Consider the following 23,717-nt stretch of genomic DNA (forward strand, 5'->3'; position numbering starts at 1 on the left):
CTTCACCAACTATAATACTATCATCCTTAACGATATTCTCTAATATCTGACTTCTTGATTATACTTAGTATCTATGACTAAGTAAGTGGGTATAATATAGGATATTTTCCCTTCTCTAGACCTCTTATTACACTAATATTGCCGCTACTTACTAATTCCTTATCTCTTTTTATGCTTACTATCTTTAGTATTATTATTACTATATCTTATTAACTAACAACTCAATTATCAAATACATCCCTAAAGGCCAGTCCCTGTGGAGACGACCTTACTCTCACTTATACATCTATGAGTAAGTTTACAAATTAAAAATTTTATTTGATTGAAGCGAAAATAATAACAACGACAAATTTAACACCGCATTTTTGCTTCGTCAATGTCTCCTCCTGTCCATCCAAAATTGTCGTCTGTCATCCATGTAACAAACCTAAAGAGGGAAAAAGAGGAAAAAATGGCGTCCATAGGGAGAGAGATCATGTATCATAATAGACTCCCAAAATGTTACTATGAACAGAGATATAGAGATAGAAAAAGAGGGAAAGGGAGAAAAAAAGGCATCAGGATGGAAAGAGACGATGAGTCAAAATAGCCCAAAAGATAACTGACAATAGAGGAAAAGGAGAGGAAGAAAAAACAATATTCAGCTGGAGATGACGTGTCATAATAGAGTCCAAAAAGGTAACAAACAATCAATTGTATAAAAAAATATAGATCTACAAAATTCAAATAAATAAGACATGGGTTTTACCTGTCCCCAAAATTAGGACTATTATGTGAATGTACACGGGGAGATGGTGGGGTTTCAAGCTCAGAGCGGTGCTGACTCCAGTTCCACAGTTGCATCAGTGGCTTCAGTGTTGTTCTGTTGGGCCCAAAGCTGGGCGTATCTTCCTCCCCTGGTCAGCAGTACTTCGTGTGGGCCCTGCTCCACAACCCTACCACTTTCCAGAACAATGACCTGGACCAACAAATCCATTCCATCTTAATAGCAGATGGCTCAACAAACCCGTGCCAGATGGCTTTTTCATAACATCATGGTAGTTGTTGGGTAAGTGAAACTTTCATCATGTACATGTTCTTTGGAAATTAAAAAGATTTGAGAATTCATATGAAATTTTGTTGTTTGGGTTCTCAACAATCGAAGATGAATAAGTGGGCTTTTCTAGAGTTTCTTTGGGGTTGTTGGCAAATGAAGCATTTGCAACTGTACAAACAGGATCAGACTTTAGCCTTTTACTTGTTCAGGTTCTTCTGCTGAGGTGACTGGAGAATTTTTTAATTACTATCCAGAAATAGATACCAATCATTTTCAGACAAACCGCGACCAACTTTTGTTTAGCTACGGTTTGACACTTGTCAACCTCATCGACCCTTGCTGACTTTTGATGATGACTTTGACATTGACGTCAAGGAGGTCACTGTCGACCATGCCGGGGTATCACAGACAGTTGATGCTGTCGGTCAGCCATCAACTTAGTAAAATTCTGGTTAAAAAATGTTAACCCACCCACCAATGTCGTCATCAACGTCAATCAGTCTAGTTGGCCAAGAGCAGTAGACAGTGACGATGGTGTTGACCGCCACTGAAGACATTGACAATGATGGTGACGAGGTCAGAGTGAAACCGGCAACCAACATCAATGTCACAAGTCAATATCATCGAGACTTGTTGAACTCTAACTAGAGCTACTAAAGCAAGTTTTATTAATCATCCAATAAGAAAATTAGTATTAACTGATGGACGGAGAATTATGTTTAGCAGTTGGGTTGTTACAGTACCTCGTCACATTGCATGGCAGTGGTGAGTCGATGGGCGATGAAGACAGAGGTCCGGTTTTTCGATAAAGACTTTAATGAGCTCAGTATTTCAGCTTCGGTTGTGCTATCAAGGGCACTTGTAGCTTCATCACATAACCTGGTAATTCATGTCAAATTTAAAACATGACCATCAACGAAAATTTAAATATATAATACCAAACTCCTGATTTTGGAGGAAAAGAGCACAATATTAACCAAATGACAAAATGTTTTGTGTTCTTGTCCCTTAAATATGAATGGTGAATATCGTAGAAATTAGGAAACAAGCAATACTCACAGAATAGGAGAGGCCTTTAAAAAAGCACGTGCTAGAGACACTCTCTGCTTCTCTCCCCCGCTTAGCTGTGAAAGGAAAATGATATTTGAACAAAATTTTCATGAAAACCAGGTTATATCTCCAAAAATTATGATGCAGAATTTTCTGAGTCAAGCAAGATATATACGTAATATGAGGGAAATGATATTCAAACTAAAATTTCATGATAATCAGGACAATGTCTCCAACAAGTGTGTCATAAAAACTCTTTTTTGTCAATCAAGTGTTTAATAGGCTTCTTTCTCTATTTCTCTCATATCTCTACATAATGGCCCATTGACAAAGACCTATTTAGTATTCTCTCCTTCCCATTATAAAAAGCAAGTAATGAACCCTCAAACAGATTACAAAGGTTGAGCCTCTTTTTCATTCCTGATCTCCTCGTAGTATCGAGGCCAGATCTCACGTTTTCCTCCGATTCGTCGTCACATCATAGAATCCACTCTCACCAGCTTCGCTGCAGTGCCCACCGCTGCTTGCTCCATCTTTTGCCGTTGTTATCAGCCCTTTTTTCCACCACAATTCGCTCTGCGCCTGCGGTCATTCGCTTTGGCTCCACCTCCGCTTGTGTCTGCTCTGCCTCTGCTCACGCTGGATCCACCAACGCTTATGCTGGCTCTGCCTTCATGCCCGTTGCCCCTGTCGTTACACACATCAGATCTGTGAAATTGATTGTTCTTGATCTCCTTGCTAGGTAATATAATGACCACCGATATCTCAACTATATCCATTGCCAATTAGCCGTCAGGGTCGTCTACTCTGTCAACACCAGAATTGAGTCATTTGTACTATCCTCTGCCTTCCATACCTCCTGAATTTTGTAACAGAACATTGAATCTTCTTCAATGGCATCAGCATGTTCCAATTACCTTGAAAGGAAAACTTATGATGCATCTTTTGGAAGAGCCATCACTTCCCACTGCTTCCCATTATGATCATCAGCTTGATGTTGAAGTTGTTGTTGACCAATGCCTCCTTGACTGCATCATTCCATCATTCGTTAGTGAATTCCTTTCTCTTAACTCCTCCAAGGATACAGAGGACACTGCTCAAGAATCTCATTCAAAAAGTGCTCTATGATCATGCGAATCCCTCGTGAAATTTGGTCCAAAGTCCGCGATCTGTTCGGAAATAGAGCACCAAATTGACTTCTCTATTAGACAAGTTTGATCACTGCACGCTCCCCAATCCCCTATTGGTTGATTTTGGGTATGCTCTTCAACTTGAGGTGTTCAAATTCCTCGTGAGATTGAATTCAGAGTATGATTTTCTGTTTATCCAGCTTATCCATCGGGAAAAAAATCATACCAATAAGGAGGCCCTTCATATGTTTCGGACTGAGGAGACACCTTCAATTTTCACTCTGAACCAGTCTCTGCGATGTCTATCCAACAGTTTGGGAACTCTCGTCCAGGGATTGCTGTCTTATGTGCTATCCCCTTTTCTGCAAGTATTGTAAGAAACATGGTCATGCCAAGGGGACTTGCTACAAGTCACAGCACAAGAATGCCCACCAATTCCACTTGGTAACCACTACGATTTCTCCTGTCTTTCTACCTACAAACATACTGGCCATGAGTTTTCTTTTGCAACTTTGTCTTCTTCCAAGGATACCCCAACAACAGCTGATGCATCATCTTCTATAGGAGATCAGCTTCGGTGTGAAGAAATTGACCAACTCCGTCATAAAATTCAGTCTAACACGGTTGGCTCTACTTCACTGGTTCATAGAGGTAAAAGCCCTTTTAATTCCTCATCTTCCTCTTTTAGGATGCAATGGATCACTGACTCAGGTGCCACTGCCCCCATGACCCATTAATCATGTTGTTTCATCACCTACACCCTCTCTCCCAATTCTCATATAGTTAGTACTATGCCGGGTGACTTCCTTACTGTTGCAGGTGTTGAGTGTTTCAAATTCCCCTCCCACCTTACAATGTACGACCATCTTTTGTTTCACCTCCCCTTGGACCATCCACCCTCCTCTACTCTGAGACTGATGTTCCATCATCTGTTTCATGGAAGTCCTATGGATGCGTTTGTTTGTCTTTTATACTCAGACAATGTACCCCCTTTTTGATCCTTCATCACACATGTTTTCTCCTTTCTCTCTCATTCACAGTGATATATGGGGTCTTGCCCCTATCCTTGTCACTTTGAATACACGACGATTGACAATATTTGTTGATGATTCCACCTGCTTCACATGGGATTATCTCTTAAAAAATAAATCCGACCTTAGCCAAACTATCAATCCGTTCCATGTCCTCTTCCAAAGTCATTTTGCCGCATCTCCTGAATGTTTCTGCTCTAATAATGCCCGTGATTATGTTAACTCCATCATTACAGTGCGGAAAGCCTACTTGGGAATCTGACAGGCAAACACAGAAAGTATAGAGATGGTGCACACATGCTGAGTGATATGGCGTCTAAAGGTCCCACTGAAAGTGAAGATCTCTGGGTGGCTTGTGTTTCGAAAAAGAGTGACGACCCGAGTCTTCCGAAAGAAGATGTATCCTGACGCACCGACGGAATGCTATTGTGCACAGGAGGTGAAGAGGACTGTAACCATCTATTCTTTGAGTGCCCTCTTGTTCGCACGATTTGGGCTACTCAAACTCAGACGGCGGCAAACCCGACATCAAAGGAGGCCTTCTGGGACTCGATACAGAAATTTGGCTCTAGACAAAGAGAAGCGGGGGGCAGAGCATTGACAGTGCTCTGGGGAATATGGCGCCACAGAAATGACGTGATCTTTCATGGGGGGACGGCCTCTATGGATGGGCTAGTCCACGAGGTTGAAGGACTTCTGGCATCATAGTTCCCCAGAGTCGGGAAAAGAGGGGGGAGAGGATAAACCCCTTTGTAATAGCGGGTGGTTACCAACCTTTTCCGGGTGACCACCTTTTTTGTTGTTGAAAAAAAAAATTCCACGTTCTTCACTTCTCATGACATCGTTCATTTCTCAAGCGTAAGGGTGGCCTCCATTTTAACGTTTATGCAGATGCTGATTATACTGGTTCCCATGTCGATTGACAATCAACAATAGGGCTACATACCTTTCTTGGAGGCAATCTAAATATGTGCCAGCAAGAAGCAATCCATGACCTCTCGGTCCAGTTATGAAGCAGAGTTTTGCGCCCTCTCTCAAGGTCTTTGTGAGGCATCATGACACACAAATCTTCTGGCAGAGCTGACACTCTCCTGTGATCAGCCTACTCAATTTTTTGTGATAATAAATTTTCTATCAGCATACCCCATGATCCTGTGGAACACAATCACAATAAACATGTTGAATTTGATTGTCACTTCATTAAGGAGAAGCTGGAGTCTGTTGGCATATACTCCGTACATTCCTTTGGCTCAACAATGAGCCGATATATTCAACAAAGGCCAATCTCCCCTCTTCCAAGAGTTGAGTGGCAAATAGGGAACAGATAATATCCACTCACCAACTTGAGGGGGCGTGATGGACAGTCTTCTTTCTCTGTTTCTCTTATATCTCTGTGTCATGACACATTAACATGGGCTTATTCCATATTCTCGCTCCTCCCCATTTTAAATAGCATGTAATGAACCCGAAAATAGATTATGAGGATTGAGCCTCTTTTTCATCAAGCAACATTTTACATAATATACTTTTTAAAAATGGAAGATTGTGATGATTAAAAAATATACATTGACAACTTACCTTTAGCCCACGTTCTCCAACAACGGTAGAGTACTTTTCTGGGAAGTTCATGATAGAATCATGAATTGCAGCACATTTAGCTGCATCATAAACCTAAAATTGAAAACGACTTTAGATGCAGAATATCAACATAATTTTAGACAATGAAAAGTCAATAAAGACCTCTTCCGCCGTCGCTGTTAATCGACCATATTGTATGTTGTGGAATATTGTATCATTAAAAAGAACCTGCATGTAATTTTATTTGACTTTATTGTAAGTGGAACAGGAGCATTAAAGCGAAACATGAAAGCTACATTAAAGCATGGATTTGTTTAGAATGATCAGACAGTAGTAATGACAGAAAGATAAACTGTTTGATGGTTATTCTACATAGTTGCCAAGAGAGAGGGAGAGAGAAAGAAATGTAGCATTTTGTTGAAGAGAGAGAGAGAAATGTGGCATTGTGCCAAAGAGAGAGAAATGTGTCATCGTGTCAAAGAGAGAGGAAGAGAGAGAGGGGGAAGGGAGAGTGAGAGGGGGAGCAAGAGACGAGGGAAGGGCGAGCTAGTGAGAGAGGGGAGAGAGAGGAGAGAGGAAGGGTGGGAGAGAGAGAGAGAGAGAGAGAGAGAGAGAGAGAGAGAGAGAGAGAGAGAGAGACAGTGAGTGAGAAGGAGAGAGAGAATGAGATAGAGGATAGAAGAGGGAGGACGAGATTGGAAAAGAGATACTGTGACCTATCTCCCAATATAGTAGAAAAGATTGGTTCAAGACTTTTAAAAGTGGTGATGATAGCAACTAGATCTCAGGTTGAGATACTTACAGTATCCTGTGGCACAACGACCATAGATTTTCGGAGGCTATCTGTGGTCACACTCTGTATATCTTGCCCGTCTATTCTTATCTACATGAAGATTCGAGGACACATAATTATATCAAATGAATGACGCTGCAATTAAATCATATTCTTCTCCAGAGAAAAATAACGAGGGAAGTTTCTCACAGTTCCAGAGTCAGAGTCAAAGAATCTAAACATGAGCCTGAGAACAGTCGATTTTCCTGAACAAACAGATCCAGTTAAAATTTTGAATCTCTTACTCTAAAAGAATATTCTAAGGCGGTTGCAAGAAAATGATAAAAATGCTGCTATAGAATGGAAGGGTTTCCAAATGATCGCCGCAGGTAACTCTACGTAAGGTTTTCCGTCCCTAATTATGTGGACGGGGCTTTGTTGTCCTCGTCATTTGGCTTCAGCAGAATGGTGGTAAAAGATTCACCATGGTCATTATCATCCACACGGCAGAGCATGATGATGTTGACTTTATGATGGATAATTTTTATTTTCTGTCGAAACCCTAACTCCGATCAGGGTCCACCAAAATAACGGTCAGGGGAAAGACCAGAACACTTTAAAAATCAGATTATCCAATGAATCATGGCTTTAATTGATTATCTAATGAAAAAAATCTCCAGCATTAATAAAATGGAAGAGCTATTTTAATTCAGAAAACAATTCTTCCTTGCAATAAAATTTGAGGCCTCATAACTTATTAGATCTTAGTATTTTGGTTCATCAGAAATATGGAGTCCCAGGCTGTCCAGCCGCATAGGGGGGAAATGGCGAATCAAAAAAATAAAATAAATTTGGATTTTTTTAACCAACCAAATCCCAGAAAAGATGTCCTCAAAAGGCAGGAAAATGAGATAATAAAGGCTAAAATGCAGATCCACCTGCCCTCAAAAGAATATGTAACCAAAAAGCATCCCAGAGAATCACAGGTCTTTTATAGATGGAATTCCAAAATAAAACCCTAAATATTAATCCAAATTTTGGAACATCAGCCAGAGTGAGATATTACCGCTGCCACTAGTTCCAACGATAGCCACACTTTTCCCAGCAGGTACAATAAAGGACAATCCATCAAGAATCTTTCTGTCCGTCAGATATCTACAAAACATGCATAAAGTGGGACTCCCTCTAAATATAACTCCATTTTATGAAAGAGAACTTCAAAAAATAAATAAATGATTATCAAGGCTGACAAGAACTGTGTTATTTGCTTTTAGTCATTGAGAATAAAATCTAAATACATCAAAAAATCTGTGAAAATATCGTCATACATACCTGGAAGGTGACGTTTTAGAATAATAGAGAATGCCCGAGAGGAAAGACTGAAAGAAAACATAAAAGGCGTCCCAACTCGGTTTATTTAGAACAGGAGTATTTGTACCCCTATTACTCTAGGGAGTGGTCTAACTGTCCCCCTCACTGATTGGATATGTATCAGATTGTATGGAATACAAAGAAATATATAAAATGGGGGATGACAACAGTACAGCCCTCAAGAGATATAGCAAATGAGTTCATGGTTTCGCACCAGAATTGTTTCTAGAACTTAAATGCATAATGCAAGAAAGGAAAACCTGATAAGAAAGTAAAACCGCAGACTTTCACATTACAAAGAGTCTATGGTATGAAATTTTGGAGCTAAAGAAATCTTGGAGCTAAAGACACTTGTCAAAAAATGGATTTGGCCGTAGCCATCAGCAGATATAGAAACTGCTATCCAAAGAAGTGGGACACTGATACATGATAAAAGAACTAAATATATGTATATCTATAGAGTGTGGGAAATGAAATCGATCTCCAGAGTTCTTCAGTTCTTGGTCAATTCATCACCCATTCGGCAGTTGGTGCATTGGCCTCCACCTACGTCAGTTGCAGGTAACAAGTAGGTATTCAAAATGGTGGTTGGTGATCCTGATAGTTTGGAGGACTGCCTTGAAGCACGAGGTTTCTCAAAGTTTACCCAAACATATCATAAAGATGACTCCAAGGCATTTGCCATGATGGCCAAGATTAATTCAATTTGCATTCATTAATATCTCATAGTTCACTTTGTGGCCTCTTTATATGATGGGTATTAAAAATGCAATTCTGCCCGGGGATTTGTAGGATGTTTGTACGGTTCAACATGTTAAATTCCTTTCTGCATATTTTCCACGTGTGTGGCCATCAAACAGTCTCCTCTCACATTATTCAGCCGTTCGACTGGTAATTGTAACATTCAAGCACTTACCAACTGTGCGAAAAGCTATACCTGATAAGGGCGGTACTTTTACTCTTCAAGCAGGTTTGTGTGCTTCAACACTCGCCCACAGAACCTGCCACTGGCCTATTAACAGCCAAGCATGCCGTGTGTTTCTTCTTAGATTTGAACATGCCACCTGGATTGGATACCAAGCTAGATTCAAGAGTTTACCATCTTAAAAGCTCTAGCTGATATAAAGGATGCTATTTTTCCTCTTTAAGCAAGATGCCGAGCTTCTACAGTATTTTATCATCAGAAGTTTGTCCTGGATCTTCTACATGATGCAGATCTGTTGGGTCATAAACCATCCTCGAGTCCCATGGTCCAAAAGGTTAAACTCGACCCTGACACATTACTTTTTTAATGTTCTTGTGGTCAATGTTATCATCTGGTGGGCTGGCAGAATTATTTCACTGTCGCACAGCTTGGCACTCCCTGGTGGGCACATGGCCAGCCAATTTTTTTATTGTCATTATGAACATGCTCAGTCAATTCTTTGCAAATCCATGCACTATTCATCTGTCATCTGTCGCAAGTACCCGACAAATCCGTAACGACCCATGGAGTACATATATCGACCTCAAAAGGCCTTTTCCGTGCACCGTCATCCTCTCCCCGCTCTGTTCGTATCTGAGGGGGACCACACCAACATAAGACCCTCGATCTCATGGGCGAGCCCGTCGGTTGTAGGCCGCCTCCCCCAGAAGATCACTTCATTTCAGTGACGCCATACTCCCCATAGCACTGTCAGCGCTCTGCCCCCTTCTTCTCTCCGTCTACGGCTAGCTCTCAGAATGGATTCCCAGAAGCCTTGACTGATGTCGTGATCACACCCTGGAGTGTTAGTGTCCCAAATTGTGCAGGCGACGGGCACTCGAAAAACAGATGGTTGCACAATCCTCGTCACCTATTTTATTAATAATGCCGTGTTCATATGGTATCCCATGAGATACTCCCAGACCACCGTGTTTGGTGGCCTGCATATGGTATCCCCTGATACCAGTGCCGATTCTCGGCTTTGGTCAGTGCCAGCTCCCTTACAAAAAAACCGTTTAATCAAGCCTTCAAGTCTTTGACCAACTCCCGCTGGCATCTTGAATATTGCGAGATGAAATATGGGAATTGCTGACAGAACTGATCTCAATAGCACCAGCCTGCTCCCTCTCGACAACACCTTGGTTTGCCATCCTTCTAACCTCCTCCCAACCTTTTTTACCACCGGTTGCCAGTCCACTTTAGTCATCCGCCCTGTGGTCTGTGGCAAGCCCAAGTATCTCATAGGAAGCCTTCCAATCGGTGTTCCCAAAGCCTCTGCACAGTGCACCTCCTCCTCGTGAGAAAGACCACTACTCAAAAAGCTGACTTGGCCCAATTGATTTGTAGCCCCGAGAAATCTGTGAACAAATCAAGTAGCATGGATAGGTTTTTTGCTTCCTCCACAGAACCTTCCATAAAGAAGGTGGTGTCGTCTGCGTACTGCAGTAATGGTATACCCTTTGAGCAACTAGGTGTCTGATACCCCCTCAAGAGGCTGTGTGAGCATGTTAGGGTAGTGCATGTGGCAAGTGCATCTACTGCTAACACAAAAAGTAAAGGTGCAAGAGGGCATCCTTGCCTCACCCCCCTTTGTTGTTGTATGCTCCCGTCTTCTGGTCTTCCATTCACCGATAGTCAGAAGGAATGTGTAGTTATGCACCTTTTTAACCACGTGACGCATTCTTTAGGGAAGCCCCTCCTTTTCATAGATGCCCAGAGGAAGCCCCGGTCAACTGTGTTAAGCCTTGGTGAAGTCGACCTTCCACATGAAACCTTTTGTCCCCTGTCGTTTCCATGTCGCTTAGATCTCTCCTGCTGCAACTGCACTATCCACTAGCAATTGGCCCGGTATGAATACTGTCTGTGAGGGTCCTACTAGTTCCCCGATCACCTCCCTCAGCCTATTCGCCAAAACCTTCGAAATGATTTAGGTAGATAGAGTTTGACAAGGATGTTGGTCTGAAATCTTTGATTCTTTCAGCACCTTGGGTTTCAGGTAGTAGAAAGAGGTATGCCCTGTTAAGTCTCTCCATACTACCGATTCCGTTGCGAAATTCTTCATGGCCATCACATTTGGTCTCACCAAATCCCAAAACTCTTTGTAGAATAAAACTGGCAGACCATCTGGGCCTGGCGCTCCTGCGCCGTTGAGGCCTTCATTGGCCTTCTTGACCTTGTCCTCCGAGAAACGACAAATCAGTTCCTGTTTGTGTGTGGGTTCCAGAGTCCAAGCCCCCTTGCCGCTCCATATCCATCGGTTGCGTCTTCCTCTCTTATAAAAAGTGCGGAAATGATCTGTGGCTGCATGACCTACCAATTGTGATCCAACATGTTCTTGGCCACCCATCAACAATTTCCAAATATTATTGGTTCGGCATCTCCCGTTTGAAGCTCGGTGGAAGAATCTCATGTTCGCATCTCCCTCCTCTAGCCACAGTTGTCTGGACCTTCGTCTCAGTCTGACTCAAGCTTCTTGTCTTCCACGGCTACCACCCCCCTCCATTTCCTTCGTTCGTATGCTTCGTCTTCTTCCAAGCTCTGTATATCTTCAAGGTCATCAAAGCGTTTGATTCTGGTCAAAGCCTCATTCTAGTCTGCTTTTGGTGCTCATGTATTCTCTTGCGGACCTCCACGAGATGACTTCTCAGCCCATGAATTTTGGTGGCTTGTGTTTCTGTCTCCTAATTCAGTCGGGACTGTGATGATCACTTTTCCTTCACCATTTCACTGAAGCCCGTCTTATGTAGCCACGATTTGTCTACGTTGAAATATTTGGGCCTCCTGGTCGCCTTGTTACCAGCCCAAACAATAGGGGTAAGGTCCAAGATTGGGCACCGGAGTGATCTCACGTCTACTAATGGAAATCGCTCTGCAAGCTCAACTGAACACACAATGCGGTCCAGGTACGACATCCTGAACACAAAAGCCCAAAAGTCTTCGGAATTGGCATCTCTCCCTCCGAATTTGTTTGGTCGGTCCCTTGCCTCCAGTGTCACATTAAAGTCTCCACACAACATGGAACATCCCTCAAACGTGCTTGTTAGGTTGGCCAATTCCCTCCATAGTTCCCTTCTCCGCTCAACGGTTGCTGGGCCGTATACCGAGGCTACGACCATCTCAAAATTGTCATTCATACGCTTCAGCTTGACTGCTGTGGCAAACTGCCCCTTCCATGTAACCACTTCTGAGTACAATGTCTTGCTCCAAGCTACCACCACTCCCCCAGACTGCCCGACCGCATTTACTGCTACGAAGCCATCAAGGAAGCCTCTTCCCACTAGATTCCATTCCTTTGACTCGCAGCCTTCCAGCATGGTTTCCTGTAAGCATGCCACAGACGCCTCCCATTCACGTAAGTAGCTGCCCGCCACTCTTCGTTTGCTTTCGTCCCAGAGGCCTCAAACGTTCCATGAGATGCATTTCATGGTAAACCTTCGTTGGCCCCATCGTGGACTGGTGTCAGCTTCAGTCCCACTGTTGCCGCCATCCCTTTAGCCTGGGGATTTGTAATACAATCCTCTTCGATGCTCTTTCTTTGTTCTGCTGGCTCTACTAGTCCACTGCTGGATGTGTGCATGAACTCCTTGACTTGTCCCTGTGGCTCTGCTGTCTCCTTCACACCACGGTCTACTTTGGTATTATTTCTTGACAAGCGCTCCGCCGCCAGCCTCATGTGTCCGCTCTTCCCAGCCTTGACCCAGGCTACTATTGTCTTATCATGGTGGATACCGAGCTTCTTTCACTTGTAAACAAGACCTTCGAGACCTTGTTCTCCCTTCTTGCTTGGTCGCAAGTCCCAGCCTATTGCCCTGCTGGATCCCTCGGTCTCGGCCCCCCTTCCTGACGAAGTGTCTCTCGAGCGGGGCAATGTATCCGGGTTTGCAAGACCTCCTTCCTCTCTTCCCGCTGGGGAGACACTTTGGAGTGCGACGTTACTGGGCGCCTGGGAGCTCCTTCCTCCTTGCCCTCTGCGGGTTATGGTGCCTTTGCTCTTGGGGTCACTAGCCTCAGATGTCCCTGACATGTCAATTCACATTGGGCCAAATTCATATCAATCACAGATATACGCTGGCTATGGTGTTTTTCTTGGAGGTAACTTCATCGTCCGGAATAAAAATAAACAATCTTCAAGCTTCCCGAAACCCCCACTCTCAATATGTCCCATCTTATTTTTTGTTGCATTGTCACATTAAATATACAGTTTTAACCAAAGCAAATTTGATGGTATGAGTATGGAATATTAATGATAATACATCAAGTGCTTTCTTTGGACACCGACTGAATCAATATCTGCATCATATAAACCCAAAACAGGAAGTAATTTTCATCCAACAATAAACATATATTTTCTCCTAGTGCAATGTTCAAATTTTATAAAAAGATTTACTGATGATGTCATGTGTACGTGGCCCCATATTTAGAATAAATCTCATTTTGATCACTAAATTTGCAACGCAAAAACAGACCAATGAAGGTGAACTCAGTATAGATTCAGCTTCTCACCTCAGTCTTGCAAACTTTTTGTTCTTATCCAATTTTGGTGAAACTTGGCCAAAGGTACACTTAACATCTCAGTTGAAGTAGAATTTCCTTTGCTGATCAATCTCCCCTCGTCTAGAAACTTTGACCAAGAGTCAAATGAATGATCTGGCACAGGTTGACCCATCTGACCATGCAGCTTCCAACATATTTTCCCCGTGTGGTGCTTTCTCTTGCAAATACTACAACAAAAATATTTTCTTCAGATCTTGTTCAGCAGATGGATTTTCTTGGGATGCTGATAGAAAAGATAGAGATGATTTTGCTTTTTTTGTCACTGAAAGATTAATGGAAGTCACACTTTTGTCCTTAGCTTCTATGGCATAAGCTAAATTTTCAGACTCTGTAGACTAAAAACAGGATGAGTGACATTTCTTCTTCAAGTAGAACTACAATGATTTCTTTGATTTGGTATCTTCTCCATGAAGAGAATAAGTCTCTTGAGTGCTCAAAGTTCCATCAAAACATTATAAAGTGTATGTTTCCAGAAATACCTCACCTGTTCAAAAAGGTGGAGAGGGGAGGGTTTGAATATGATCTTAGTGATGGTGAAGGGACTGTAAGGTCCTGATGGGGGTTCACCGATTCATCAGGTGTTCACCCCTTATATATTTTTTTAAAAACCTAGCCTGTTCAAAATCTGGATTCAGCATGTTTTCAGAGACGTTAATGGTATATTCTCTTCAAAATACCTCAAGTTCACTTTCATATTCTAGGATTGTTTGACTTTACAGAACTATCTGCACACATCCCATTGTCTGAATTGCTGGAGCATCTCTGATGGGCTTCATCCGCAATTTCTTAACTGTGGGTAAAATAGGTAATCTGATCACACTTCCTGGGTCATCTTAACCATAATCAGATCATGCACGGTCGTCTTCAAGATCATTGAAGCTGTATTAGATCTGGGCGTGTTGTCGTAGGCCGCCACTTCTTTTTCATTGTTGTCATACTCGTGTGAAAAAACTTCCACTCCAATTTGACCATGACCAGGATGCAGGAACAATTGCAGCTTGCTTCCATGTGAAGCAATAGACAGTCTGACCCAGTTTCTCGTTCCCTTTATTCCATGGCCCAATTAAAAACACTTGATTGAGTATCCGACACTGATACCATATAATTTCTCCTTGGATCCCTCGCCATGAGAATGAGTTGTCAAAGATCCATGATGGGAGAAAGAAGATTGAAAGAAAATAGCACATTGACATAAGTCTTTTAGGGCTCTACTGATAGATAATCCATATGGATAGAGATCCCATATGGTAACACATGGGGCCAGTATATCTTTTATGGAGATTATAAATTTTCAAAATGAAAATTAAGGAAACAAAAAGTAAAAGAAAAAAACTGTAGACAGAATTGTTGGACAAAGTTGATGGCACCCTTAGGGTTTCAAAATGAAAAAAAACTTATTTTTCCATAAATCATAATACCTGTTCAAAGATGGGTGACAACAGTTAATGGGCTTCACCCACTTAATAGTAGATCCATGTAATTACTAAAGGGACTGACATAAGGGTATATATCTCCCATCACACAGAATCAAGATTCTAAGGGATAGTTTTTTTTGAAAAAAAAATTAAGGGAACGTAGACATTCAACAGCGAGCATCAGGTATCTAGTGATCTCTGCATGGATGTTAGGCCCCTAACTAGGCGGCATTCCTTGCCCAGAGGCCTGCATGCTTATTGGGAGGGTTTGTTCGCGTATTCGACTCATGAAGTCTTGAGTACTGAGTCAAATGGGTAGCGATGCCCAGTACCTGATCTATTAGGCCAATGCCACTGTCGGTGGTGATTCACGACAGACTGCGCATGTGCCCGTCCACGCCCAAGGCGGGGCGGATCAGGTAAGGTCCGCGCGTGCTGGGCGCGCGGGCTGAACGGCACAGGCGCGCGTGCGCGCAAGCGCGCTGGCGCCAACGCTACCTGCCAGCGCCGGCGCTGCGCTGAGTGCGGGACGCGCAGGCCGGGCGGCATGCCGCGGTTGCAGCGAGCGGAGTCGCGCGGGGTACCGCGCGGCGGCCGCACGGGTGGTGCGCGCATTGCGTGTGCGGGGCGCGCGATAGTGAGACATCCCGCCAGGAGACTAAGGCATGTGGCGCACAAAGAGCGCCGAGACGGCACAGCGGGCGCATAGCGCTCCTGCAGATAGTGCTGGGCGCGTAGCGCCCAGCTCGGGGGCGTCGAATGCAGCGTCGCGCAGATTGTGCGCTAGAGCGTCGACATGGGTGCCGGTGGGGTGTGTGATCGTCAAGGCAGGAGTGGCGTGTGTGATCGCCAGGCCCGCGGGCGCGCTTGTGTAGCGGCAGAGCGGGTGCTCGCGCACGGAGCAGCGGCCCTGAGGCGGTGTGGCGACATTACCTCGGCGCAAGGCGCCTCGTCTTGTTCCTTGTAACACCCCTCGTCTTCCCCCATGTAATCTACGATGTATTCCTGATGATATCAATGCAATGACCCTGTTCACTGACAGTGCCTAGCACCACCATCTCCCCTAACCCCTTCTATGCAATCTTAAGCAATCCCAAGAGCTTCCGCTGCAAGAGATCAAGGCTGCTCACAGTTCTGCCCAAGCACTGAGGCCGGCACACGTCAATTCCGAGCAAAGAGTCCTAGCTCGAGATTTGACCGAGTGACAATGGAGAATAAGGGTATATTACATCAGACATCCACCTCCTTCTCATGCATTTAGATACCTTATGATTTCCCTTTTCCCACATCCCTCTGGTGTCAATGCTCTTGTACTTCATCGCATTTAAATTAATTTAACAGCTTCAGCAAGAAATACGAAGAGAAAGAGAGATATACAATACCCAAAGTGCACATCCTCAAACTCAATGGTTCCTCCACGGATCTCCAGAGGTTTTGCATCGTCCCTGTCCCTGATATCAGGCTTCTCCTGCAACAAAAATACCAACAAACAAGACAGAAAAATCAATATGATCTGATCGAAAAACACAAATGCATGTCATCAATGTATGCAAGCTTTTGAACACAGTTCAAACACCTGTGATGATTGTCAAATATCTTTCAAAGTTATGCCAATGAAGATTTTGAATAGTCTGCCACCTCAAACAAGACTCTTCTGCATGGTATATAATTACCCGTATATGAAAAATTGAGCTTTAGATTTGTGTTCATATATGACCATAACCAAGGAAAAAGGCTTGCACAATTGACAAATCAGGCAGCTGAAAAAAAAAAAGTAGGACACATGCTGATTGAGTAAATCCTCTAGAGACTGACTTGTCTTTATATATCTTTATCAGATTCCATCAGTCTTATATTTAGGATCACATACCCACTTACATACTGCAACCTTTTATTTAGGAGGTAGTTAAGCCAAGTCCAATGCCTCATATTTCTCTTGGCCCATCAATTTCTCAGTATTGCTTGACTCTGTTTACGGGCCAATGCCTTTTCTACTGGGCAGCCAGACTGCAACAATCCCCACATTGATAAGAAATGTCTCGAACATCTGACGCAGTCTTCCTTACGATATGAAGTCAGAAATTGAGTATAGCGGTTTCTTGGTACAGATCTGGATGACCTTATGCAATGCAAGCCAATAGGACTGTCCATCCTCATTTTCCTCCTTCCCAGCTCTAGGATCTGTGTTAACAACGTCAGTTTCTTCATCTAGTAATATGGATCTGGACATGATCTGGCACTACCTTTTCTGTACTCCCAGAAAGTTTAGTCATTCCTTCAGCTGTCTCTTCTCCACCAGATAGATACATCATACTCATGTAATTGCCATAGGGCTGTTCTGATTTGGCCTGTGAGTGTTACCTCCACAGAATCCTACTGCCTCGTCAGAATTCACACCGGCAGAGACAAAAACCGTCTGGACATGGGATGATAGCACATTTATCCCTTCTGGGTGGATGAATAGCCCACAAAATACATTAAATTGACCACAGAGGCAGACAGTTAGTGGACACATCCAAATATCCTGGAAGAAGTCAGTCCTCAATTTTACACAAGGGAAGTGCTTCGATAAAATATCCAGCACACTTACAAGTCCCAAGCTCCTAAATGTATCCTATCAGTGAGATGCACACTGGTAAGAACAGCTACCCCCATAAATGCATTGTGAACATTCCTGTGCAAGAGCATAGTTCTAGTTATTCTCAAAACATAACTAATTTTACGTTTAGCTAACCCATTCTTCTGGTGTGTTTCATTGCAGGATAATTCATCGATGATTGAGAAGTCAAATGAATGTCCAAATTCTGGTGCACCTTCAGCTCAACAGAAAGAGAAAAAATTTTGGCCCAGGCGTGCATTTAAAGATAGACCATGTGACACAGCCTTAGTACACGAACAGTGTAGGAACAAGACTTTAATCCACAAGTCTTGCTCTACTTGAAGCAGCCAAGCTGAATGCAGAAAACTAGCTTCTCCAATCTTAGAGACCACAAGAGGTTGTGCTTGAATCCACAGGTACAGAGGCACTCTCTAACAAAGAGAAAACTCAAAGGGGAGAAACAAGAGTTTCAACAAAACAAAAATATACCTCAATAATGATCCTTCAAGGGTACAGGGGGCCCTATATAGGCCACCACAAGCGCAGGGTCGTCCATAATGTCAGTACCCATGAAAGGGCAATCCAAAACATAACAAATCAGACAAGCTAAAACAGAAGATCAGCAGCCTGACTAGACTAAGCAGAGATATTCAGCAGATTCTGGGCCTGTAGAAGCTGTCACGAGATATTTGTGTGGTTCAAGAAGGTCCTGATAGGACAAAACAGAAGATCGGGTAGCTTTGCCAAGATGGAGCAACGATATTCTGCAGATTGTGGCAGAAGAAAATCCGTCAGAGGATTCTGTAAGAGAAGAATCTGTCAGTGGATCATGTTTGCAAAAATCTGTCGGAAGATTCTGTCAGAGAAAAATCTGTTACTGGATCCTGTTAGAGAAAAATCTGTCGAAGGATATTGTGGGGCTCTAGGTGCATTTTCACAAATCCTGTCAGTTTCTAGAAGAATCCCTTTGTTGGGCTACCAGTTGCTAATGGGCCCCATTCTACCTTTCTTGCTCGTCGTCCTCTCCTTCCGCTACTCTTTCATGTGATGAGTCCCTCGATTTCCTTGTTCCGCTTACACATCCCTCCTTGCATCCTCTACGTGCTACCCCTCCATCAGTTCTCCCAACCACGGCTCCTCCGCAGAAATTTGATGGGACCGCGTACCATCGCCACCTGCGTCATCGCTTGACTGTCTCTGCCCTGCCGCTTGTGTCATCACTTGACTGTCTCTGCCCCGCCACCTGCACCACTAACCGATGCACCGAGCCCTCCTTCCTCTTGCGATGATCTTCCCATTGTCTCTCCACCTGCCCCACCACCTGATGCCCCGAGCCCTCCTCCATCGTGCGATAACCTTCCCATTGCCCTCCCAAAAGCACCTCACTTCTGCACCTCCACCCCACTGTACCCTTTGGCCCATTATATTTCCCCCAATCGCCTCTCACCGTCTTATCGAGCCCTTCTCACACGTCTTGATTCCATTGCCATTCTGATGACTGTGGATGCAGCGTTGGCTTTCCCTGAGGGGCGTCATGCTATGGAAGAGGAATTGGCTGCCTTAAAAAAAAACTGGAGTTGGGATCTTGTTCCTTTACCTTCGGCCAAGCACTTGATTGGCTATCGATTGGTCTATACCGTCACGAACCAGTGTGATGACTCTCTCGGACGGTATAAGACCCGTCTTGTGGCTAAAGGCTATACACAGCAGTTTGGTATTGATTATCTGGAGACGTTTGCTCCAGTTGCTAAGATGAACACCGTTCGTCTCCTTATTGCACTTGCGGCTCATCATGATTGGCCTCTTCAGCAGTTTGACGTCAAGAATGCCTTTCTCCATGAAGAGGTTTATATGGCCTTGCCTCCCGGCTATGCAGCTCCTTCATCAGCGTCCCCCTTGGTATGTCGTCTCAAGGAGGCCCTCTATGGCTTGAAGCAGTCTCCGCGGGCTTGGTTTGGTCGCTTTACGCACTTGATGAAATTCTTCGGATATTCTCAGAGCAATGGTGACCATACCCTTTTCTATCATCATTCCTCGTCCAGGGGAGTCACACTACTTGTGTACGTGGATAACATTATCATTACGGAGAATGACTCACATGTGGCGGCTCAGTTGGTGAGTCACCTTGTGGGTGAATTTGACATCAAACATCTTGGTCCCCTCTGATACTTCCTTGGCATTGAGGTGGCATAGTATGCGACTGGCATTTTCCTTTACCACCGGAAATATATTACTGACCTTCTTCAAGGGCTTGGAAAGGAGGACTCACAACCCCTTACCACTCACATCGAAGTCAGTCACCGGCTATCTTTGGCGGAGCATGAGGAGGCGGTCAATCAAGGAAGGTACCAAAGATTGGTTGGTAAGCTGATATATCTCACTCACACTTGCCCTGACATCGCTTATGCCGTGGGCGTGTTAAGTCAATTTATGCATTTTCCGTAGGCGTGTCATATGCATGTAGTCAACCGCATACTCCTCTATCGCAAAGGTACTATTGGCCTCGGTCTTCAATTCAAGCGTAAAGGTGGTCTCCAGTTGGACGTCTATACAGATGCTGATTATGTTGGCTCTCATGTTGATCGTCACTCAACAACGGGTTACTGTACCTTTCTTGGTGGCAATATTTTTACATGGCGCAGTAAGAAGCAACCTGTCGTCTCTCGATCCATTGCTGAAGCAGAGTTTCGTGCCCTGGCACAAGGTCTCTGCGAGGCATTATGGCTCACCAATCTCCTTGGAGAGCTGAAGCTGTCGTGTGATCAACCTACTCAAATCTTTTGTGATAATAAGTCGGCTATCAGCATGCTCATGATCCAGTGCAACACGACCGTACTAAACATGTTGAAATTGATTGTCACTTCATAAAAAAGAAGCTGGAGTCGGGACGCTTCTGCATTCCATACGTCCCATCCGCCCATCAACGAGCTGATATTTTCACCAAAGGCATGTCTGCCCCGCGTTTTCAAGAATTGTGTGGCAAACTAGGAATGGATAATATCCACTCACCAGTTTGAGGGGGACTGGTGAATAGGCTTTATTTTTATTTAATGGGCCTAGTTATATGGGCCATTACTCTTCCTCTCTCTCTCTCTCTCTCTTGTCTTTCTCTATATATATTTCATCGACGAGAACCCTTAGGTGTATGAGTTTAAGTTTTTTTGACCTATTCTCTCTCCTTGGGGCTTCTTCACTAACCATCCGCCTCTCAACAACATCCAGCTCTGTCATCCTTCCAATCTCCTCTCCATCTTTTCAATCATCGAATTCCGATCTGTGCACAAAAGCCTTCCCCTTGACAGTGGTAAACCTATGTACCACATGGGCAGTGTCCCAATGGGCGTCCCTAGAGCTCCTGCACATTGTGCCTTTTCCACTTATGATAGTCCAAAGTCAAGAAAGGAGGATTTTTCACGGTTGATTTGTAACCCTGGGAAATCAGCGAACAGGTTTAGCAAAACAATTAGGTTTTTAGCTTCTTCAACAGAGCCCTACATGAAGAAAGTTGTGTCATCAGCATATCACAGAAGCTGAATGCCCGTTGCGAGCTCGCAGTATGAAATCTTTATAGCAAGCCCTGGGAGCAAACACTGGTTGTACATACTGCCAATGCATCCACTGCTAAGACAAAAAATAGCGGTGCCAAAGGGCATCCTTGCCGGACCCCCTCCCCCGGTGGGTGGATCTAAGCACCTTCCAGTCTTCCATTTACCAGTACTGGGAATGAATGGGATGTAACGCATTTTCAGATCCATTGCACCCACTCAGTAGGAAATCCTCTCTTCCTCATAGAGGCCAACAGAAATTCCCCATCAATAGAGTCATAGGCTTTCGCGAAATCAACTTTACACCGGAAATTTCTCCACCAAGCCGCTAGGATTTCACCTGTCACTGCTGCTCCTTCACGTAGCTGTCGGCCTGGTATGAAAGCTGATTGAAACGGGACAATGAGATCACTAATCACCTCCTGAACCAATGTTGACTATTCCTGGACATTTCAGCTTAGGTGACCTGTTAAGTCTCTCCAACCCATAATTTCCTTGCCCAAAACTCCTCCAGCATGTCCACAACCTCGACTTTAACCAATTCCCACAAGGCCCCAGAAGAAAACTGGGAAACCATCAGGCCCCAGTGTGCCTTCCTCATTCAGCTCCTTAATTGCATCCATGACTTCGTCCACCCGTTGTGAAGGGCCTAACCAACTCAACCCGTTGTTCCATTGTGACTTTTTTGGGCCCTTTGCCACTCTATTTCCACTTGCCTTGTCCCCACGCCCAGAAAATGCATGAAAATGCTCTGCCATCGCATTCCATGAAGCTTCACTGCTAGTAATAGCGCTATGTATCTCTCTACATCCCAGACAGTCATTTCCATTTGTCCTACCTGAGATACCTTTCCATGAAACTTCTGACTGAATTCTTTGGTGTACCATTTTGATACGTTCTTGAACATATCTATGCAATTAAACGACATGAAAGATGATCTTGAACGTTTCTTGACACTTCTTGAATTTGTAACTGTCTCCAGGAATTGTTCGATATGAAAGGATTGAAAGAGGGGATGAGAGAGAGATAAAGAGCTCGCAACTCTGTCGTGGTTGATCGCCTTCCCTTGGAGCAACAGCTTCGATTCCACGGGACAGAGCTGCGATGCCTGGGAGAGATGTGAGAGGACAGGAAACAAGAGGAGGTAGGGTTAGAACGAGAGAGGGCAGAGAGAAGGAAGTAAGAGAGAATTCAAGGAAAGGTAGAGTGGCTTACGATGGAATTTCTTGATGCCTCTTCTTTCTTTCCCGTATGTATATATACATACGGGGAGGAAGCCCAACGATTTGGGTCTAATTGGGCCGGTAGAATGGCTTGGATGACGTACCGGGCCCCCGTCTGGTGTAACAACGGCCCGGTATCATATCACATTTCTTCTTGTATAACTAAAATTGTAGCCCTTCTCCTGGATCGACAAAGTATTTTGATGGATAATATAGGGATGTTTTATTTCTGTGGTGTGTGAGAAACTTGTTTGCAACAAACACCTTAAGCACCGTACCTTGACTAGAAGTCCATTCTCAGATATTAAAGTTTCAACATGAGCGATAATCTTTGGACTTGTGAACAACCATCTCAAATAGAAGTAGTCTGGTATCTTTAGTAGTCAACTTTATTGTGCTGTATACTGGGATTTAAAACCTCCTGGAGTACATAATAGATTCTTGGGGATAAACCTACGCAAAAGATTTGGGGATAACAATCATCCTGTAGCTTATATTCTACGCAAAAGATTTGTATCCCTATGTCTAATTTACAAGGTCTAGCAAGAAAATTTAATACAAGTATTTTTTTAAGAAGATAGGGAAGCTCACCCCATATTGGGGATAAACCTGAAGCTTATGATATATGTGAACTTAAAATACATGAAAGACCAGATTGCTCCTCTTGCCACCCCTCAGACCACCCTAAACCAATAAGAAATGAAACTATCCACATCATGCAGGGCACTGCCTGTTGACATAGCCCTTCCCAAAACACAACCTCATTTCTGTGCAGCCATATCATCCATAGCACCACAAGGAGCCTTCTCCACTCCACACGCCTCCCCAAAGAGAGACCCAGCAGGACTCGTTGGAAGCAAAATCCAATCTAGTGACCTCTTTCAAGTCCCATCTTGGCAGCCACTGCTGTACCAGCTGCTTGTTTGGGATGCATGCAAACTGAAAGGGTCTGACAAGATCTCCAATAACCTCCCGTAATCTATTTGCCAGGCCTTTTGCCATAATGTCATCTCACAAAGGCAAAAAAAATGAACAAAATGCAGTCAGAATCAGACTATGGTATAGTTACGTCATCCCAGCACCACGTACGATTTGGATAAAAAGGCAGGATGCATGAATTTCAAAAATTAGCGAATGTAATAGATTATAACCAGTGAGAACAAAGAAAGTACCTCCAGCAACAGAAACATAGACTTCATGTCAATGAGACTCTGCTTTGTCTCACGATAGACACTTCCTAGAAAATTGAGAGGCAACGAAAGCTGAAAGAGCAGACCATTTATCATGACCTGCAGATGTCCGACACATGCTGTCATGTTGTAAGTGCTTCAAATATCTTTAAATATGACAAAATACCATGTCTTTACATTATGTCCAATAGTATGAAGACAGAAAATAAACAAGGGTGGCTTCTAAGAATGCTAAAAATAAAACCGAGCAAGAAGACCC

General features: G+C 43.7%; 1 protein-coding gene across 3 annotated transcripts in view; it reads right to left on the bottom strand.

Moving 5' to 3' along the window:
• Positions 1–266: 266 nt before the first annotated feature.
• LOC144714670 (ABC transporter B family member 25, mitochondrial-like) overlaps positions 267–23,717 on the bottom strand; it is a 73,985-nt gene continuing 50,534 nt past the window's right edge. Inside the window, exons 11-21 of one of the 3 annotated variants that reach the window (XR_013584428.1) lie at positions 23,441–23,557; positions 16,284–16,369; positions 7,664–7,752; positions 6,808–6,863; positions 6,628–6,708; positions 5,988–6,053; positions 5,826–5,918; positions 2,096–2,160; positions 1,780–1,915; positions 749–958; positions 267–386 (exon numbers count right to left, since the gene is read on the bottom strand). Coding sequence is in view for 1 of the 3 variants with exons in the window: in XM_078589448.1 (XP_078445574.1) it covers positions 809–958; positions 1,780–1,915; positions 2,096–2,160; positions 5,826–5,918; positions 5,988–6,053; positions 6,628–6,708; positions 6,808–6,863; positions 7,664–7,752; positions 16,284–16,369; positions 23,441–23,557 (939 nt within the window). In the remaining 2 variants the exon portion in view is untranslated. Of the gene's footprint in view, positions 428–677; positions 959–1,779; positions 1,916–2,095; positions 2,161–5,825; positions 5,919–5,987; positions 6,054–6,627; positions 6,709–6,807; positions 6,864–7,663; positions 7,753–16,283; positions 16,370–23,440; positions 23,558–23,717 lie in introns of those variants that run through there. The other 2 variants (XR_013584427.1, XM_078589448.1) reach the window with 2 other exon arrangements.

The sequence above is a fragment of the Wolffia australiana genome, chromosome 17 (assembly GCF_029677425.1).
Source record: "Wolffia australiana isolate 7733 chromosome 17, ASM2967742v1".
NCBI classification, from domain to species: Eukaryota; Viridiplantae; Streptophyta; class Magnoliopsida; order Alismatales; family Araceae; genus Wolffia; species Wolffia australiana.